This window comes from Corylus avellana, chromosome ca3 (assembly GCF_901000735.1).
Source record: "Corylus avellana chromosome ca3, CavTom2PMs-1.0".
Lineage (NCBI taxonomy): Eukaryota > Viridiplantae > Streptophyta > Magnoliopsida > Fagales > Betulaceae > Corylus > Corylus avellana.
In genome coordinates, this window is record NC_081543.1 from 4,685,979 (window position 1) to 4,704,398 (window position 18,420).

The 18,420-nt window shown below is 35.9% G+C and overlaps 3 protein-coding genes across 8 annotated transcripts; 1 reads left to right on the plus strand and 2 right to left on the minus strand.

Moving 5' to 3' along the window:
- Positions 1–3,212: 3,212 nt before the first annotated feature.
- LOC132175229 (uncharacterized) lies at positions 3,213–6,015 on the minus strand. Its single transcript, XM_059587098.1, has 2 exons — positions 5,719–6,015; positions 3,213–3,791 (listed from the first exon to the last, which is right to left on the minus strand). The coding sequence occupies exons 1-2, from the start codon at positions 5,913–5,915 to the stop codon at positions 3,335–3,337; spliced, it is 654 nt and encodes a 217-aa protein (XP_059443081.1). The 5' UTR covers positions 5,916–6,015; the 3' UTR covers positions 3,213–3,334.
- A 692-nt stretch (positions 6,016–6,707) lies between these two features.
- LOC132175120 (enoyl-[acyl-carrier-protein] reductase 1, mitochondrial-like) lies at positions 6,708–8,929 on the plus strand. Of its 3 annotated transcripts, none has more exons than XM_059586952.1 (4): positions 6,708–6,925; positions 7,428–7,611; positions 8,395–8,650; positions 8,777–8,929. In XM_059586952.1, the coding sequence occupies exons 1-3, from the start codon at positions 6,799–6,801 to the stop codon at positions 8,615–8,617; spliced, it is 534 nt and encodes a 177-aa protein (XP_059442935.1). In that variant the 5' UTR covers positions 6,708–6,798; the 3' UTR covers positions 8,618–8,650; positions 8,777–8,929. The 3 variants fall into 3 exon arrangements, with proteins under 3 accessions (XP_059442935.1, XP_059442936.1, XP_059442934.1); XM_059586953.1 differs by having other exon boundaries at positions 8,780–8,929; XM_059586951.1 differs by having other exon boundaries at positions 8,395–8,929.
- Positions 8,930–9,326: 397 nt separating this feature from the next.
- LOC132176427 (phosphatidylinositol transfer protein CSR1) lies at positions 9,327–12,998 on the minus strand. Of its 4 annotated transcripts, XM_059588623.1 has the most exons (7): positions 12,841–12,998; positions 12,033–12,185; positions 11,468–11,614; positions 10,949–11,101; positions 10,166–10,288; positions 9,916–10,042; positions 9,327–9,673 (listed from the first exon to the last, which is right to left on the minus strand). In XM_059588623.1, exons 1-6 carry the CDS (start codon positions 12,967–12,969, stop codon positions 9,965–9,967), a joined length of 783 nt encoding a protein of 260 aa, XP_059444606.1. In that variant the 5' UTR covers positions 12,970–12,998; the 3' UTR covers positions 9,327–9,673; positions 9,916–9,964. The 4 variants fall into 4 exon arrangements, with proteins under 4 accessions (XP_059444606.1, XP_059444608.1, XP_059444607.1 ...); XM_059588625.1 differs by lacking the exon at positions 10,166–10,288; XM_059588624.1 differs by lacking the exon at positions 9,327–9,673 and having other exon boundaries at positions 9,953–10,042; positions 10,145–10,288.
- Positions 12,999–18,420: the final 5,422 nt, after the last annotated feature.

Below are 18,420 nucleotides of genomic sequence, written 5' to 3' on the forward strand. Positions count from 1 at the left end.
GCAACTGTATCCTGGCACTTGGGTTCATGTCATTTTGATAATTGGGGCATTCCCTGAACTTGGGTTGGAACCTATTTTTAGATCTAATTTTTGAAGTTGAGACGTGCAATTTTTAAAATCATTATTAGATTTGTGGAGTTTATGTGGGTCTCACACATGAACCTACAAATTTAATGGTGATTTTGAAAATAGGGAGGAGAGACAGACGAAAGAGGAAAGCAATCTTTTTTTTGAAGATTTTATCTGGTCCTAAGCTTGGTCCCAAGGGACAATCCTGTATACAGTATGTAATTGTTTGTTCAAATTACTTGGTTAAGTCGTCAGAATCTGACTTAAAAGTTTTTGTCTCCTTCATATCTCACCAGATGTACTACTTATCAAAATAAAAATATCTCACCAGATGTACTATTACAATTACACATGGGCAGAAAAGTTCTGTTGCAGGGACATGGGTGCTGACAATTGCACAGTAGCTGTATTCTATGATAACTTGTAGCCCAAAACTATTTATAATGGGTTAGCTTAGAAGCAATATTTAGGAAGGACGGGAAATAGGCAATCACTTTCAATGATTAAATAGGCAATCACTTTCATCCATTTCATTCGCAGCATGTTCTACTTTCTGTCACTCACTCACTCGGTGCTTCTTACTTGTAAATGCGCCTTGCCATTTGAAGCAATTGCATTCTGCCATTTAAAGCCATTTAAAAATCTCTTCTTTTTTTTTCTTCTTTTTTTATAGCTATTCATTTTTATTATTATTATTATTATTATTATTATATTTTGGTAAGATTTGGTGAGTGTACAGTAATCATCAAATTATGAGCACTTCCCAATGGATGAGCCATATTTTTATGTAAAATGGCCTCTCAAAGTCAAAACTCATTTTTATCTAGTTTAGCTAAGCCATTTTTAAATGTTTTTACATCCGATTAGTTATATTTTTATCTATTCTATTAAAATATTATTAAAAGTAAGAAAATTTTTGAGAAAAAAAGAACATGTGAGAGGAAAAATAGGAAAAATTTTGGAAAAAAGAGAACATGCTGAGAAAAAATAAGAAAATATTTGGGAAAAAGATAAAATATGTGAGAGAAACAATGAAAAATAAAATAACTCTCTTGAAAAGTGCTACTACATTTAGCTTTTTTTTTAGCTCTTCCAATCAAATATCTATTTTACATTTTATTTTGGCTAATCCAATATAAGAGGTTTTTTAAACATTTGAAGAGTTATTTTAGATAAAAGTAACATTTGGCTCTTCCATTGGGAATGCTCTTAGCAACTAACTAAATTTTTTGTTAAACTAGTAAGCCAAATATAGGTGATTTTTCATCCAAATTTGCATCTCAAGCAGCTTTGTGCAGCTGATTGTGAATGCTCTTACTTGAATATTTATCTTTTTAAAGGAAACGTGAGAGAGAGTTTTTTTTTTTTTTTTGATTAATAAAAAAAAAATGGAACTCACATGAGAGAGAGATAGAGAGAGGAAAAACCAAAAGCCACATAAACAAAATGGAACTATATTGAAATTTGAAATTAACATATTAGGACAACTGCAATGGGAACTTTTGAGCCTGTGAGGTCACCTAAGAGATCAAAACCGCATGGTGATTTATTGGCAAGCCCATTGACAATGCAGCTTGGAATCGGTCATGAGCTTTTTTCCACATCAATAGTGACTAATAACTTTTAATTATTTTTTGATAAATAAGTATTTTATTGAAAAGCGCAAAAGGTTGCAATATTAGTACACAAGATGTATATAAAGAAAGTTCACACTAAAGGTGAGAAGAAGAACAAAAATCTACAAATTGAGGCATAGTAAAAAATTAAGAAACATTAAATGCTCTCGCCAAGTGGAGAAGGGAAAGGATCCTCTACAGTTTATTTGAACTGGAAAATATCCAGTTAATTATTCTTTAAGGGTATTTTTATCTTTTCACTTTTTAAGAGGACAAAAATACTCATTTACTATAACTAATTGGATATTCTCCTGCTCAAATAGGATCCTAATTCATAGAGAATGGTCTTAACAAAAATCTTTTTGAGCTCGTCCAACGTCTTTTCCTATCTTCAAAACATCGTGCATTCCACTCTCTCCACATAGTTTGCATTCCACTATTCACTTACACATACAACACCATTTCACCATGATAATTCATCTCTTAAGTAGATTATCCAAAGTCAGAATCTTATCGAGAGTTGCCTATCCACACAAAGAAATTCACTCTCAATGGAACTTTAACTCTCCATATACTCCTCCACAAAAAAGAAGAAACCCCTAATGTAGATGTCCCTGAATAAGAAAGCATGCGGAAAAATGATCGCACCTCAAATTTCTTATGCTTTGAATGAATCCACCAAATGCAATCCCCCCTAGCCGTAGTTGGAAAGCATACAACATCCCAAGAAAAGCCATCACCACATCTACCTCTCAATCTTGGGCTGCTCATAAAAATGGTACATTCCATTGAATAACACCATTAGAATTTTGCATATTATCCTTAACCCATGCCTCCTTATTTCTCGCAATATAAAATAATCTTTCAAAGACTGATCCCCACACTAAATATCATGCCAAAATCTAATATGAGAACTATCTTTGACTTTAGATCTAAGAGAACTCGAGAAAACTCCTCACCTTCTCCTAATATGTTTCCACACTCCAACACCAAAAGGACCCTCCACCACCTTAGTACACCAGCCTCCATTCATACAACCATATTTTTCACTAAATGGAACTTAAACTCCTCATTGAGATTGCCCCATAAGAAGTCTCTTTGCAGCTTCTCTAATCTATTCGTCACACCTAAAGGTATAGGGAATAATTACAAAAAGTATGTAGGTAGGTTAGACAAAGTGCTTTTAATCAACGCTAACCTCCATCCCTTTGATAAATACAGCCTCTTTCAACCCGCCAATCTCCTTTCCACAGCCTCGACAATACCATTCCAAATGGTGGTAGACTTGTAAGGCGCCCCCAAAGGAAGACTCAAATACTTCATAGCTAACCCTGCCACCCTACATCCAAAAATACTCACTAGCCTATCTATATCCTCCACCTCACCAATTGGAACAATCTCTGACTTCAGCAAATTAATCTTTGTATGTTAGCATGGCGGGGTAATAAATTACAGAAAACTGCTGAGAAAAGAAGATTACAGGAAACTATTGCATACACAATTTTTTATTTATGCACATTCAAATAATGAAGTACAATAGGTTTTACATAATATTTAAAATAATATATATACATACAGACAGGATTCAAAACACAGGAATTTATGTTTCATTAGCTCCAAGTACATAATAGGGCCACCCATGCGACAGTTTAGTATGCAGCTACTCCACTCAACTTACAGCCATCTAATTCAGATGCATTAATATCCACCCAAACCTCATTTACACGCCCAATAATCCGGAATGGAGAACTGTACTGTGCAATCGAGTAGGCATAACCACTTGCAGAAGAAGTTGAATTCGCCCATGGAGACCTGCTCAAGCTAATGCCAAGCTTCTCTGCCTCTTCAACAATGTTACCATCCCTTGCAAATCCAGAGAACTTCCTAACAGCAATACAGCGACTAGTGTCCCATGCACAAGGTTTCAGGTTCAGCTCTGGAAGCGGGAGTGGAGGGCTAGCTTGGAACTTCACCGGCAAGTAAAACTGGACGAAATAGGCCGATGAGTGTAGAGGGCCAGCTTCCGGGACTATGCTTGTCAATACAGGAGCTGTCATTGCGATCCGGGAGAAATTCAGATTAGCACCTTGGATGTACTGGAACAACCTGTGAGACAACAGGAAAATATGTAGCTAAATGAAAAGGTCTGAAAAAAAAGGGTACACAGAGGATTTTATGAACGTTATAGAATTCTTGCACTGCCATGGTGCCTGGTGGTTTCAGGACATGGTGGATAGTGGATACTATGAACAAACCACATGTTCTCTATTGATGATAAACAAAATCAGCATAAGAAGGGTATCAATGCTGTTGAAGCAGGTTGCATTCGTTGTGATGGTGATATTGGTATAACTGAGGAAGAGTAAACCAAAAAATGCAGGGTTGTTGTGGTGTTTTTCCATTTACATATAGGGTTAATAACTTTTTTAGTACCTGTGTTTGCAGTTTTTTTATTTTTTTTCCCCCTAAGTTTCCAAAACAGTCAGAAATCGTACCTGACTTATGGGAAAAGACGAAATTGATACCTCTGTTAGATTCCGTGAGAGAAAATTAACGATCTGCCATGTGTCACTCCCAAAATATGCCACGTGTCATAAACATTAAAAATAATAAAAAAATAAATAAACCTAAAAAAAAAAATAAAAATAAAAATTGAATGGGGTTGTTTGCCACCCCATTTTGGATAATGGGGGTGGTTGGCCAACCCCATTTTGGCCATTGGGCATGGCTGAGCCACCCCGAAGGACCAAAAAAGGGGTGGCCGAAGCTACTCCCCTAGCCAAAATGGGGGTGGCCGGCCACTCCCTTTTTGGCCCTTGGGGGTGCTTCGGCTACCCCTAGACTAGCCTTGGGGTGGTCAACCACCCCCGTTGGCCAAAATGGGGTGGCCGGTCACCCATGCAATTTTCAATTTTTTTTTTTTTTTTAAGTTTAGTTATTATTATTATTTTTAATTTTTAACACATGTGACATATTTTGGGAGTGACACGTGACAGATCGTTAATTTTCTCTCACTGAATCTAATGGAAGTATCAATTTCTTCTCTTCTTATGGGTCAAGTACCATTTTTGACTGATTTGGAAACCGAGGGGGAAAATATAAAAAACTGCAAACCCAGGTACTAAAAAAGTTATTAACCCTTACGCCAAAAAAATATAATATTTTGTAAAACATTTTACGCCAAGAAAGCTGTAACTCTATGGCTGACATGATTCTCAGTAGCCACAGCCTCATGACTCATAGAATCATGAAACGAGGATAGTGCTTTGAAGTATCCCCAAATCATCCACCTAAAAACTAAAATGCAACTAACTATGTAGTCTTTCCAAGCCCGTTTATTTCTCAAAGTATAATTCCTATATCCTTCCATAATTTTTGAATTTGTTACTATCCCCTATCAAGTTTCAAGAACCAAGAGCAGATTATCTGGAAGTACCAACAATTATGAAACATCAAGGCTAAAACACTGAGATTTCCTATTTATAATTACATTATATGATGCAATCAAACATACACAAGATACATAAACTGATCATATTACTGTGTGAGGGGTTTACCTTAACTATTTTTTTTTTGGGAGGGGGAGGCGCTAGTAAATAATTTTACACCTACTTGTTTGGTCCCTGAGAAAAGCCAGAAAGAGCAAAGGAAACTAAATATTGAATTACAGGATTTATTTCGATCAGGTCCCTGAAAATGTAAAACCTTCAGATGAGAAACCAAGGATCAAATCAACTTCTTCCCTTTATTCTATAATTTCTCAGCAACCAAGCGGAAATCGGAAATCTTCACCTCGATTAAACCAAACTAAAACGTATTGGACTCAACTGAACATACGCTTTTGACCCAAACTATATAAAACCAACAACAAAAGAGAGATTAAAAACCAAGGCCCAAAATTGCAAAGAACCGAAAAAAAAAATAAATAAATAAATCGAAATTTCCTTCATTGATTGTCTTTTCCTTAATTTTCTCGAGAACCAAACAAAGAGGGGTGAATATGGGTGGTCAATTGCATGGCTAAAGTAAGTACCTATGGAAACCACGCTTGGTGGCCTTGTCGAAGGAGATGTCTTTGACGGGAGCAGACATCCACGTGGCGTGTCTGTAGAGTCTGATCTCGAAGTCCGATTCGGAGTGAACCACCGTGTACGGTGGCGATTCAAGCGCACTGCACAGACCCAGAAACCCTAAACACAGCACCACCACCACCCATCTTGATTTCTCCATCTCTCCCTCCTTCTTGCAAACACACAAAGTTCACCCTCAAGCTGTCTTTTGACTTCGCTCCCCACGACGTTAGACCCATTTGAGAATTTTTTTACCGGATAGTGGCGCGTATATTTTAATATTTTATTACTAATTTTATAATTGGGTGCTTTAAATAAATTTTATATCAGAAATTACTTTTTTTTAAACAAAATAAAAGTAGGGGTGTCAACCCGGTTTTCAATCGAAAAATCGGTTTTAAAACAGTTGATAAAGAATCGGTAATCGAGTACCCTTGTCTGGTTACTATTTTTGAAGTTTTTATATACCGGGTTCCGGGTTATAACCAGTAACCGGGTATCTAGCCACCCCCATCGAGCCACCCCCATCGAGCCACCCCCATCTAGCCTGATGGGGGTGGGTGGCCAACCCAAATTTTTTTTTTCTTTTTATTTTTGAAAAAATATATATTTTTATCGGTTTCTTTTTTTAAAAAAAAAAAAATTAGGTGGCAAGTTAATATATAGTCATCACTGATGACGTAGCCACTTATGCTAGATATCGAATTTTAATTGGTTCAAGGTTAATGACATGGACTTCTGTTAAGTCAACTAACGGACGGAGGTACTAATTCGGTCTTTATTAAAACTCTGTGTACCTCCTGTGATAAAAATTAAACCCTATGAGAAAAAAATAAAGACATGAAACCCTGGAGATTTTTAGTATTTAACCCTTAATTTAATTATATATATACACGCAATATGACCAAAAATAAAAATAAAATAAAAGTAAAAATGAAAACCAAACCCAACCAGTTGTTTCACTCAACTGAACCAGTTAGAAACTCAGCTCCCAAACGAAGACGCTTTTTGTCCTCCGAGACAGAACGCGAGACGACGAGAAAATGCAGTCCGTACGGAAATTCATCGCCGGTGGCCACCGGATCGGAGTTCGATGCGTTTCGACCGCCGATTCTGCTTCTCTCAGAAAGAGCGTTGTTTCTTTGTTGGATTCCCTTTCTCTCAAACCAGGTATTGCAAACCCTAGGCCGATCTCTTTCACTTTCCATTTCACAGAGTACTTTGTCTCTAACGCCCTGTTTGGTTCCCGCGATGATATGTGAGAAAACGAATCAAATTATAACCTTTGAACCTCTGCTTACCCGTGACGTTCAACCTTAGCATCATAATTACTCTTTTGGAAACAAAAATGGCATGTAGCATAAGATTGAAACTCATTTCATTGGGCCCCGTTACGAATCAGCTGATTGGTTTTTCCAAGTAAGGATCTGTTTGGTCACTGAGAAAACATAGGAACGTCTGTTATTGAGAAAATGTAGGGAAAAGATGTTAAAGCTCTAAATCATTTTTTTATGTGTGTATCTACAATGGGGAGGTTTTGATTTTCGGGTTTTTGCTGATGTTCTGTTAAAGGGAAGAAAAAAGATGATGTGTGTTGGTCTTGGGATTTTGGTTATTGATCTGGAGTGTATCTGATGGTTATTGTTATGGATGGTGGAAATGGTGGTGGTAGGTGCAACGCTGGTGCAGAATTGTGGGGACAGTGATATTGGGAAGGTTGTGGTTCAGGTGGCGAAAGAGCGGAACCTTCAGACCGTAAGCATATTCGAAGACAAGCCGGGGAGTCCTGATATCATTGAAGAGCTCAAGGCACTTGGTGGGGATATAGTTGTCCCTGAAAGTTACACAAAGACATGGTACTTTCTATTTCTTGGTGGTTTTCTCGTGATAATATGTTGTTGAATGTAATGTGTGTCTCTACCGAGGCCTGTGCTTGTTGTGAACCTGAAAAGTGATTAGGTTGTTTCATTTTGCCTGTTGGTGAATGTGTGACACCCCAAAAGTCCCCAAAAAGTTGGCATAAATTGCTCACATTGAGTGGGTGGATTATAAAGGTTTTACGGGCACTAAGTCTTACATTGGTTCCTTATTAGGTGAGACTAGGCTTTATAAGCGATTTCTAGGAAGCTCAAATTGCAACTTGACTAGTGATTATAGTGGTTTTGAATGCAATGTGTGTCTCTACCAAGGTTGGTGCTTGTTGTTTTTTGATTTGCTGAGTAATTGTGAATGTTTGTGAACCTAAAAAATCATTTGGATGCTTCATTCTGCCTGTTGGGGAATGCACTAGTTTTTTCCTTGTCAACATGGTGTTCTTGTTTGACATCAAGTTATAAAGTAGCCGTTATCATCAGAGGTCTTTTTCTCTCAATATTTGTAGATTAGGCCTTTTATGTGATTCACTTTGAGTTGTGAACCTGCATTGAGAAGCTTATGTGCCAAATTTGAGAACAAAGAAGTAGGAGTCTTTATACATAACATTTGGGGTAATAGGAGGTGTGAAGCCCAACAAGTACGAAAACACAATAACGGTGCAATTTGAAGATTTTTAAAAAAAAAACTGAAAGAGGGCTGCTTTTGTCTTTATTCTGATAAAGATTTTCTCCTTTTACTCATACATTACGCTTTTCTGCTAGCAGGTATATGAAGCGTTTAGCTGGTGAGCTAAGACCATCAGCAGGTCTGAATTTCAGTGATGGGTCCCAAGCAACTGCAGTATGCAAAGCAGTGACGAGTGGGGGAACATTTCTTACTTATGGAAAGAAGTTACCCAAGTATGTGGCCTACGATGGAGCAGCTCATAAACCAGTTGAGTGGGATGCTTTCCTCAAGCAAAAGAATCTGAAAGTGCTGAACTTCTAGGAAAGAAACTGGAAGTTGTCCCAATGAGCAGTGGTATTTTGTTCACCTTTTCATTCTGATAAGTTCCTTGCATTTTTAGACTTGTTATGTGGAGAATGTTTTTCCACATGAAATTCTTCCAAAGTGTTTTTCCTAATCCCTGTTATTTTCATTTTGAAGAAGCCTAAATTATGCTTGCAGAAAGCTTCTAAAGAGGGGGGGTCTTTATTCTCCTAGTTGTAGGCCCGTGTGATCTGCAAGTGAGCAACTTTGTATTTCATAAATAATCGTTCTCGTTTGATAACAGACTTAATTGTTCTTACCATGTCACAATTCAAGAAATCACTGTATAGCATTAGTCTGTTAATTGGTCGTGCTTCTATTTCCAATTTGGCTCTAATTGGTCTCTTTAGCCGCATTTCTCAATGAGCTTGGTTCAATTGAATTCCTTGATGCTTTGGTTTTGAGTAATGCTGGCTGACGTAGCATATTTTAATATATTTTAAGTAACTTTTCATGTCAATTATTTAAAACATTCAATGTTAATGGGTATAATATGAGTGATAAATGAGTGTAAATAGTAGAACTACTCTTTGGTTTTAAACAGTCATTCAAAATGCAACGTCAATTATTTAAAACATTCAATGTTAATGAGTGTGATATGAGTGATAAAGAGTGTAAATAGTAGAATTACTCTTTGGTGTTAAACAGATTAAACAGTCATTCAAAATGCAACGGAAGGGAAGATTTTATTTCTATTGAACATCCACTTTTGTCATTGATACAGTTTAGACAATATGGATTGAGGAATTTACCTCAACTCACATTCTAGTAGGTAAATATTTTTCACTCAACTTGGTAAAAGACTTTGAGAATGACTTTTGAAATGTTCGTGGTTCAAGTACAAGTGGCTGCTTTATATAAGCCTCCTTCCACCCCCAAAGAAAAAGCATAAATAAATTCTCCAGTCACTGGGGAGGCCAAGGAGATATGGAATAAGTTCAACCGTCAAGCCCCAATGATCCGGAAGAAGTTTTGGACCATCTGAACCGCCTACCATATGCCTCCATTGCAGTTCTGAATAACAATATGAAGATGAGAGATAACAATACAATCAGTGAGGGGTGGCTTGAGTAAGTCTAGAAGGAAACTTTTATCCTCCTCTTGTTTCTCCAAAGATAATTTTAAAAGTTACATCACTTTTGACAAGACAAAAGTCTTCATTCTAGCATTACTTGGCCATCCTTAAGAGATATATTGCACAGAAAATGCCATAAAATAAGAATGAAGTTGCGTAATTAAACATATTATTCTCGTACCTACAAAACCATGAGATGCATGTAAGAATTTCTATTTTGTCAAGTCATTTCAGTCTCTAAAGCTAGCTGGCACTGTCTCTTCTGCAAAATATTCCTTCCTGACAGTCTCCACCGAGCAAAATCTCACCTTCAAAAACGAATATACACATGAACTAATATGAGTCTGACAATACATAAACGTGAGCAGAAAGGCTGAGAAGCAGAACAACACGAGAGTAACAAACAGCACCTAGATTACTCATGTCCATACCAGAGAAGCATATGATTTTAACAAGGGCCTGGCAAGCAGCCAAATTGGCTTAAATACAAATGGAGCTTCCACAAAGAGGACTTGCCCCAACCGCCTCGGATAATAATAGTAAAATACATCAAACTGTCAAAAGAAATGAAGGAGCAATAAATCAACCCAGAATGCTCATAATACTACCTTCAAGTAATTATGCTACTGTCTTAAAAGCGAAAAAAGAAAGAAAGAAAGGTATGGTTCTTGAACTTCTGCATAGTGTTGACAAAAATTAAGCAAAGGTATGTGACTTCAAGTTAAAAACCTAAACAAAGAGTACAAGTGATGGTACCCATTCAAAACGATTGAGGATATATATTTGCCAGCAATAGCAATGGCATTGAGTAGTAGGGTAGTCAACATCAGATAAAGACTAAATGACCCAGGATTGTTTATTTATTTGAAGCATATTGAGCTCCATGGTTTTGAGGAAACTAAAGAACCCTTAAATCGTCGCCTCAACTTTCAACATAAATTCATTGCAGGCTAAGCTAGTAGCAGGAGCAGTAGTATGAGTACAGGGACAGTTTTTATAAAATTGACAACCACCACCAACCTATGAATTTGGAAGAACTACATAGAGAACTCAATCAGCTGAAATTGATGCTTCTTTGTTTTTATATGTCAGAGTGTAGCATTTGATTCATTGGATAAGATAATGCCAGCCACAGGAGCAAGAGAAACAACACATATATCCAAGTTCAAATTACCTATATAGAATATAATCAGCAGCTAGTGTGCAAAAATTACCAGAAATGTCAAAAAATTAAGATCTGCATTTTCAGTACCAAAGCCCCGAAGATCAAATATTCCAAGTATTTCTTCTTTCCCAGCAGGAAGTTTACCCAATGCCTTCTCAATCATTAAGACACAGAGCTTCTCATTCTCTGCAGGATCCTGCATCTATAAGCAAATTGATCTATGCTTATAATTAGAACAAAGAATCCATGCTAGAAAAATCAAACGGATAATCAATTTTTTAATTGGAGTTTGAAATTCAACCAATATTTCTTTGACTTCAGAAATACCATACATGAATAGACTAATAGCAAAGGATTCGTGCAAAGGGTAATTTATATGTAGTCAACCTAAGATAGAAATACTCCCACAGAGTTGGAAAACATGTGCCCCTTTTTGTATTTTCAGAAAGCCTACCTCATCAGACCGCAATAAAGTTCACAAAAACTAGGAATGTAGGGGCAAGTGACTATATTCAAATTTTTGTTTTTCATTTGCAGATTAAGAGAGTACTACAAGTTTTGGACTTACTGCAGGAAAATGCTTGGATGCCACCACTATGAGCACTGGTCTGTCATTCACATCAAGAAAATCATGCACATATGCCTTTCCAGTTTGAGCTACATTTTTCACCAACTCTTCAGACAATTCAGACACCTTGAACTCTTGACGCCATTTCTTGTGTGGGTAGAATGGAAAGGTGAAAAAGTATAAATTCATTAAATATCAATAGTTTTCATTCTTTAAATCAAACAAATCTTCCCATGCAAAATTCAAGGGCCACATCCTTAAAGAGAACTATTCCTTTTTCTTAAGCAACAACTAGGAATGTTTCAGAATAGCTTTTAACAGGTGCAAACCAATCACAGAATAATCTTGAGAAGCCAAAGAAATCAAAGTCCATTTTTGCAAAGAAACTATGTCGCCTGAATGTCTATGCAATTATTTTGAGTCTCCATTTTCCATTGAACTTTAACTTTTCCAAAAACCAAAATAGTTGGATAAAATTCGATTTGAAACACCTATGCACGCATGTGGGCGCACGCACACACTATAAGTGCTAAAATTGAGAATCTTGCAAGAGTGTTGAGGATACAATGGCTTTAGTCAACTTTGAAACAGCATCTTCAACATAAAACTTCCGGTCCTTCAGAAACCATAGGATCATATCTTCATCATCTCTTCCATTTTTGCCTACAGGAAGACTATGGTATTCTTTTTCAAGCTTCTCTTTTACTTCCAAAACTAGCTGCAGATTTAGAAAACATAGCCTATAAAAATTCACCTTCATTCCACTTATATTGAAAATGCAGAAACAATAAAACATGGCTCAATATCAGCAAAAAGCATCCACTGAAATCCCAGTTGACCAGTTTTGGGCTCCATTTGGTCATACCCTGCATTTGTTCAACAGAACAGAAGTAAAATACCCATAAAACAAAATGGGTTCCTGAGTTTTGTTTTTGTAATTACTAACAATTTTAAGCTCATATAAGCTAAGTTAAACGATTGTACTTTTGCTATTACTACCCTCCATTTTCAAGCTCATGCTTCACTTTTAGGACATTATTTAGCAACGAATAGCCCTTTCATCCATTTGGGTACTCCAAGAATTTAAATAGAAGCTCTAAAAATAGAATCTTAGTTTGCTTTAAATTTTTTGGCTTTTGGGCAAAATTGTTCATAATTTAGAATTCAGAATTCGAATTTATTTTCTATCCCCAACGTCTTGTCTGCCACCAAATGGAGCACTGGGGAACAATATATTCAAAGAATTATGAAAATTGAAGTCCTGAGCTAAGACATTTTCCACTAGAATCACGGAACACAAATACAGATGTGCCCATTGAGCACTAAGCTACAAATCGCAATAGAAAGCATTAAAGTTAGTTCAAAGAAGAAACCTTGCGTGAATCTTTCGGGTCTAGCGTATAGTTCATGACTGAGAGCTTGCGAGTTCGAGTAGCTTTCATGGAAAAGTTGGTTGGAGGGACAAGAGGGTGACGAAGATTTTGACACAGACGGAGCGCCATCTTTTGTGTCACAGGCGGTTGTTGATAACGATGAGAGTGTGTGAAGCCAGAGCCTTGTCATAACTCCTAAACATGCAAAGCGACGCCGTCTTAGATTTTTCCTTTTCTCGTTCTCTTTCTCTGTTTTGGCTTTTTTGTTTTTTGCACTCACATTAGTAAGTGTTAATTAGCATTTTAGAAACTACCAAATAAATAAATAAATTAGTTTCAAAAAAAAAAATTTTTAGGTCTTCAATGATTTTTGCAAGTTATTCGTCCAAGAAATGTAGTTAAAAATAAATTTTCATATGATAGTTTGATTAATTCTGAAATCATAATTATAAAAGCGATTTTATTTTCGAAAGGCCGGTGAAAACAATAATTTGTCTCAATATTTTGGTCAAGTAACGTAAGAAAAAAATAAAGTTCGAAAAAACCTTTAATTTACACGGTTATTTTATTTTATTTTTTTATTGAAAAAATTAAAAGTATAAAGTTTTTACATCAGAGAGCATAAAGCTCTGATAAATCATAACAAAAACTATGAGGTTACAACGTCATAAAGACAAACATAAAATGTTACAATCAATTCCTATCTATGACTTCAACATTTGCTAACCCATGTCCAAACTTCAATTATAGAACAGATTTACTCCAGGCAAATTCAATCTAATATATAGGTAGCCCTTATTCTCAACTTGTATTTTTTCAGTCATGGGAGTAAAACCCTCACACTGAAACTAATCTTTCTCAACCTAAAGGTCAGGATAAAAACATTTACCACAAAGATCGCTCATGAAAGTAAATCTAAGAAGACGTCAAACCTTTATTTAAAAACACAATAAAAAAGCCAGTAAACAGCTACAACAGCCAGGGCGAGGGAGGCAAAGCGCACTAGCAAGCGCGTGATAGACGAGATGGAGCCGTTTTGCCCCAATGGGCAATTGAGGAGCGAGGGAGCACAATGGGCCAATGCGTGGCTGAGCGAAACCAGTTGAGGAAACTAGATTTAGATTTGAAAAACTAGATCTAAAGCCCAAATGATTTCGGGGAGGCGAAGAGCGGCGCCACACGGTGGAGGGCAGACGGGGGCAACGCAGTATAAGCAAAATGATGGCCAAAGCAACTGGACTGGTCGAAAAAAAAAAAAAAAAAATAAGGAAGGGGGAGGAAAGAAGAAGGGTGTAGGAGGGTGAGGGAAAACTGGAAAGGAGGAGTGAGCAAGAGCTCCTACATTGTTACTGTTGGTTTCTGGGAAGTCCTATGAAGTTTTTCCTTTTTATTGCCTGATTGCTTAGAATATGTAATGTTTAGATTCATTCCAGAATAATGTTAGGGGTACCAAATATTTTACTAAGAGAATTTTATAAAACTGATGTGTAACTCATTTATTAGAGATGAACAAAATAATTAATTAAGAGAAATGTAACAGATACCAATGAAAGAGTTATACATCAATTTGGAAAGGTTCTCTTTATAAAAGATTTGGTACTCCTAACATTTTTCTTTTTCAAAACCTAAAATTCCAAACACTTCTCAAAAGTTTACCGACCTGTTAAATTACCAATTATCCCAAAAGTTTAAACTCATAGAAAGATAAATTTAATCACGTAACCATTACTTTAACACTCCACCTCACGTGTGGGCTCAAGCTCTATTTTAATAAGTGAGGCCCAACACGTTAAATATTTAATTTTAAATGGAAAGTGATTTGATGGAGTTAAGGTTCGATCTCATGACCTTTGGCTTTGATACCATGTTAAATTACCAGTTTTCCTAAATGCTAAGAAAATTTGAGAAACACGAGAAATACTTGCAGACATGTAACTATAATTTGACGACTAGACTTTGGTTTTGTGGACAACAATAATGCCATGACATCCATGCACACATTCTCACTTTGATTTATTTCTTTTGATTTTCACTATCGCATCATCATAGTTATATAACAGTCATATGAGTATCTACTAAATAGCTAGCATATATTACTCAAATTAAATGTACTCTATTATTAAGATATAAAGATTTGTAAAGATATTGAAAGAAAAGAGAAAAAGCTATTATGGAAAACTCCAACATGTACACTTTACAGCTAAAACTCTCCCATTTTCAATTAGTAGCTGAACGGTGAACACGCAGGGCTTGTTGGGTGAGATCAGGTAACCTTCTTATCATGGGGAATACGCCTACAAAATATATATAGCATATATATTATAAAGCATATATCCCTGAATTTGTATTTTTAAGTGAGTAGATGGAAGGTTAGGTAGAAGATAGAAGAACAGGCATAATAATTATAATTAATTAATTAATTAACCCAAACATAACAATTAGTTAAAGGCGCATGTTTTAATGTGTGTGTATATATATATATTAGGTCAAAACATGATCTTGGTGTTTGAGACATGTGCCATATTTTAATTTCATCATTGAACTATCAGACTCTTATCAGTTGTCTTAATTATTGAATCCTTAACATTTTTAATACGCATTGATATTAGTATATTACCCATGTTATTTTTTTTTTTAGAAAACTTCACTGCTCTTTTATTATTTTTGTTATCATACTCTTAAACTTTAAAAAAAATGTCAATTTAAGGTAACCATATTTTAAAAGTTTGCAATGCCAACCATCCCGTTAAAATTCAACTTTAAATGAAACGGTTGATTAGTGAAATCTCCAAAATACCCTTGAGATGTTTATAAAATTACAAAAATACCTTGAATTTGGATGATGATCATATTTTGAAAATTTTCACTTTTTCTATTAAGATTTAACGCTGAATTTGGACGGAATATAATAGTATTTGACAATGCAAACTTCTTACAAATAGTAATCTTAAATCAACACTTTTAAAGTTTAATTAAAAATATAATTATAAAAGTAATAAAAGATCAAGCAGCGGTTAATTAGGAGAGATATTACCCTTGTCTTATCTTCTGGTTATTGTCACTGGGCATGCACTGATGAGTCTGATATATACCCATGGCTCGCTTAGGATTGCTGGTGATGAAGTGTCATGTAAGTACGTGTTATAACTTGTCGCCATTTTCTCTGATTTGTGTCTCTTATATATTAAAATCCACAATTTTCTGGTCTGAAACTACAGAAAATATTTCTATATTCGTAGTGTTTCGGTCCCCCTCTCCAATTAGAAAGTGCGCATGTTGCATGAAACATTAGAAGCTTCACGTCAAACCTTACCATAATTAAAAGAAACCATGCAACCATAGAAACATGTCTATTGGTTTCAGTTCCTTTCCTTAATTAGGTGGCCTTTTAAATTGCAGGAGGATTCCGGATGGGCAGGTGGCATGTTGCATGAATCATATATTAATTGCAAAGATTCACGTCAAACCTAACCATGAGAAAGTGTATGCTTTTCTTAGAAAATGCAAGATACGGTGCTGGGGACTAAATATATGTGCTTCCCTATAGATCCGCTAGCTTTATATGATGTCACCGGCCGGGACCTCATTGTCGGCGGGGGGGACCTTTGTTTTCAGAGGTGAACTTTTTTCATCATGGCTGCGATCAGCAACATTTCACCATGAATTATGATGCCCAGTGCTTATATTTCAGCAGTGACATCAATGAGGTGACAAAAACATATGTTGTCTAAAAACACGTAGGCTAAGTTCCAGGGCATGTGTCCACATTGATGTTTGCAGAGGCTCCAAGAACATGCATGCTATTGCTCTAGGACAGGATGGAGAGGTTGAGGAAAAAATATGATTTACTAGAGAGGGAAGAAGACAAGGAGAATAAAGATCGATGAGTTTACGTAGAACCATACATGATACATATCTAGCTAGGACCACTTGGCTTAACTTAATTTGTAGGCTGAGATATATGTATAATTAACCTTTTTAAATTATGGTTTTCATCATAATTAATATGATTTAAAATTGTCACGCGTACTTAAGGAATTTTCCCAGTTCCTCAAGATCATTCCATAAAGGCAATTTCAATAGAAAATCCTAGGAATTCTGATAATCGCTTTGTTACTGAAAATATTATCGATTGAAGATATAAGATACTGCAATGACAATGGTGAAGAGCAAAATTCACATGCTCTGAACTACCGGCAAAGAATGATGGCTACTCAGAGTCGGCAGAAAAAATTATGCAAATAAACGTCATCTGGAATTAGTGTTTGTAGCAGAGGATCATGCATTTCTAAAAGTGTCGTCAATGAAGGGTATTGTAAGGTCCGCAAGTCCCCGTTTTGTTGGACCATTTGACATCATTGGAAGGATCGGCTAGTGGCTTATAGAGCTATATTAATATTATCTTTACGTTTGGTAGGAATTTACACGTATTTCATTTATCGACCGACAATATTGTTAAAAAAATACAGGCTTATTCTTACCCATATTGTCAATTTCTTTTAATTAATTCATCAATTATAAATTATTACGCCAGTTTGCGAATAACATTTTTTCTCACAAAATTAAGAGAGATCAAGAACTGCCATTGGCCATATATGGGAACGGCTCATGACTTAGGATTGCTGGTGATGAAGTGTCACGTGCGTGTTACCTGTCACTATTTTCTCGATCTGATTTGTGAGTCTTATTAAAATCCACCATTTTCTGGTCTGAACCATAGAATATTTCTATCATCTGTGATGTTTCAGTTTCTCTCCTCAGTTAGAAGCCACGTTGTATGAAACATTAGAAGCTTCACGTCAAACCTTATAATAATTAAGAAACCATAGAAAATGTCCATTAATTGATCGTTACATGATATCATGTTTCTGTTCTTTTTCTCAATTAGGAGGCCTTTTAAATTGCAGGATCCTGATGAGTGATGGGCAGTTGGCATGTTGCATGAATCATATATTAATCAGAAGATTCACGTCAAACCTAACCATGAGAAAGTGCTTTCTTAGAAAATACAAGATATGGTGCTGGGGATTAATATATATCCTTACCTATAAACTGCATAATAAGAAAATGCAAGATATGATGCTGGGGACTAATAATAAATTCACCTCCTTGTTATAGACAGGGGCGGAGGGGAAGGGGCGTCGAGAGGGGGCATTTGTCCCCTCTCAACCCCCATAAATTATCATTACCCCAATATAATATTTTTATATTCTGGTTGCCCACCCTCCGTCGACCAGTTATATATATATAAGGGGCAGCGACATTACTGGCAGGGAAAGTAGAGAGGAATTTTTTTTTTTTTTTTTTTTTAAGTTTCAGATCTTAGACTTTTATAGTTACAGAGATTAGGTTAAGAAAAAACTTACGAAGAGGACAATTGAAACGGTGCGTTTTAAATTACAAAGTAGACTTGAATTTTTAAACACAACGTTTCATTCAAGTGTCATTTCATTGGAAACGGATCCTCTCCGGTCTATTTAGGACTGGAGAATATCCAGTTAAAGGCTAAGATTTAATTTATTTTCAGAAATCCTAAAACCTTAAATAGGACACCTGTCTCACTACTAAATAATAATAAAA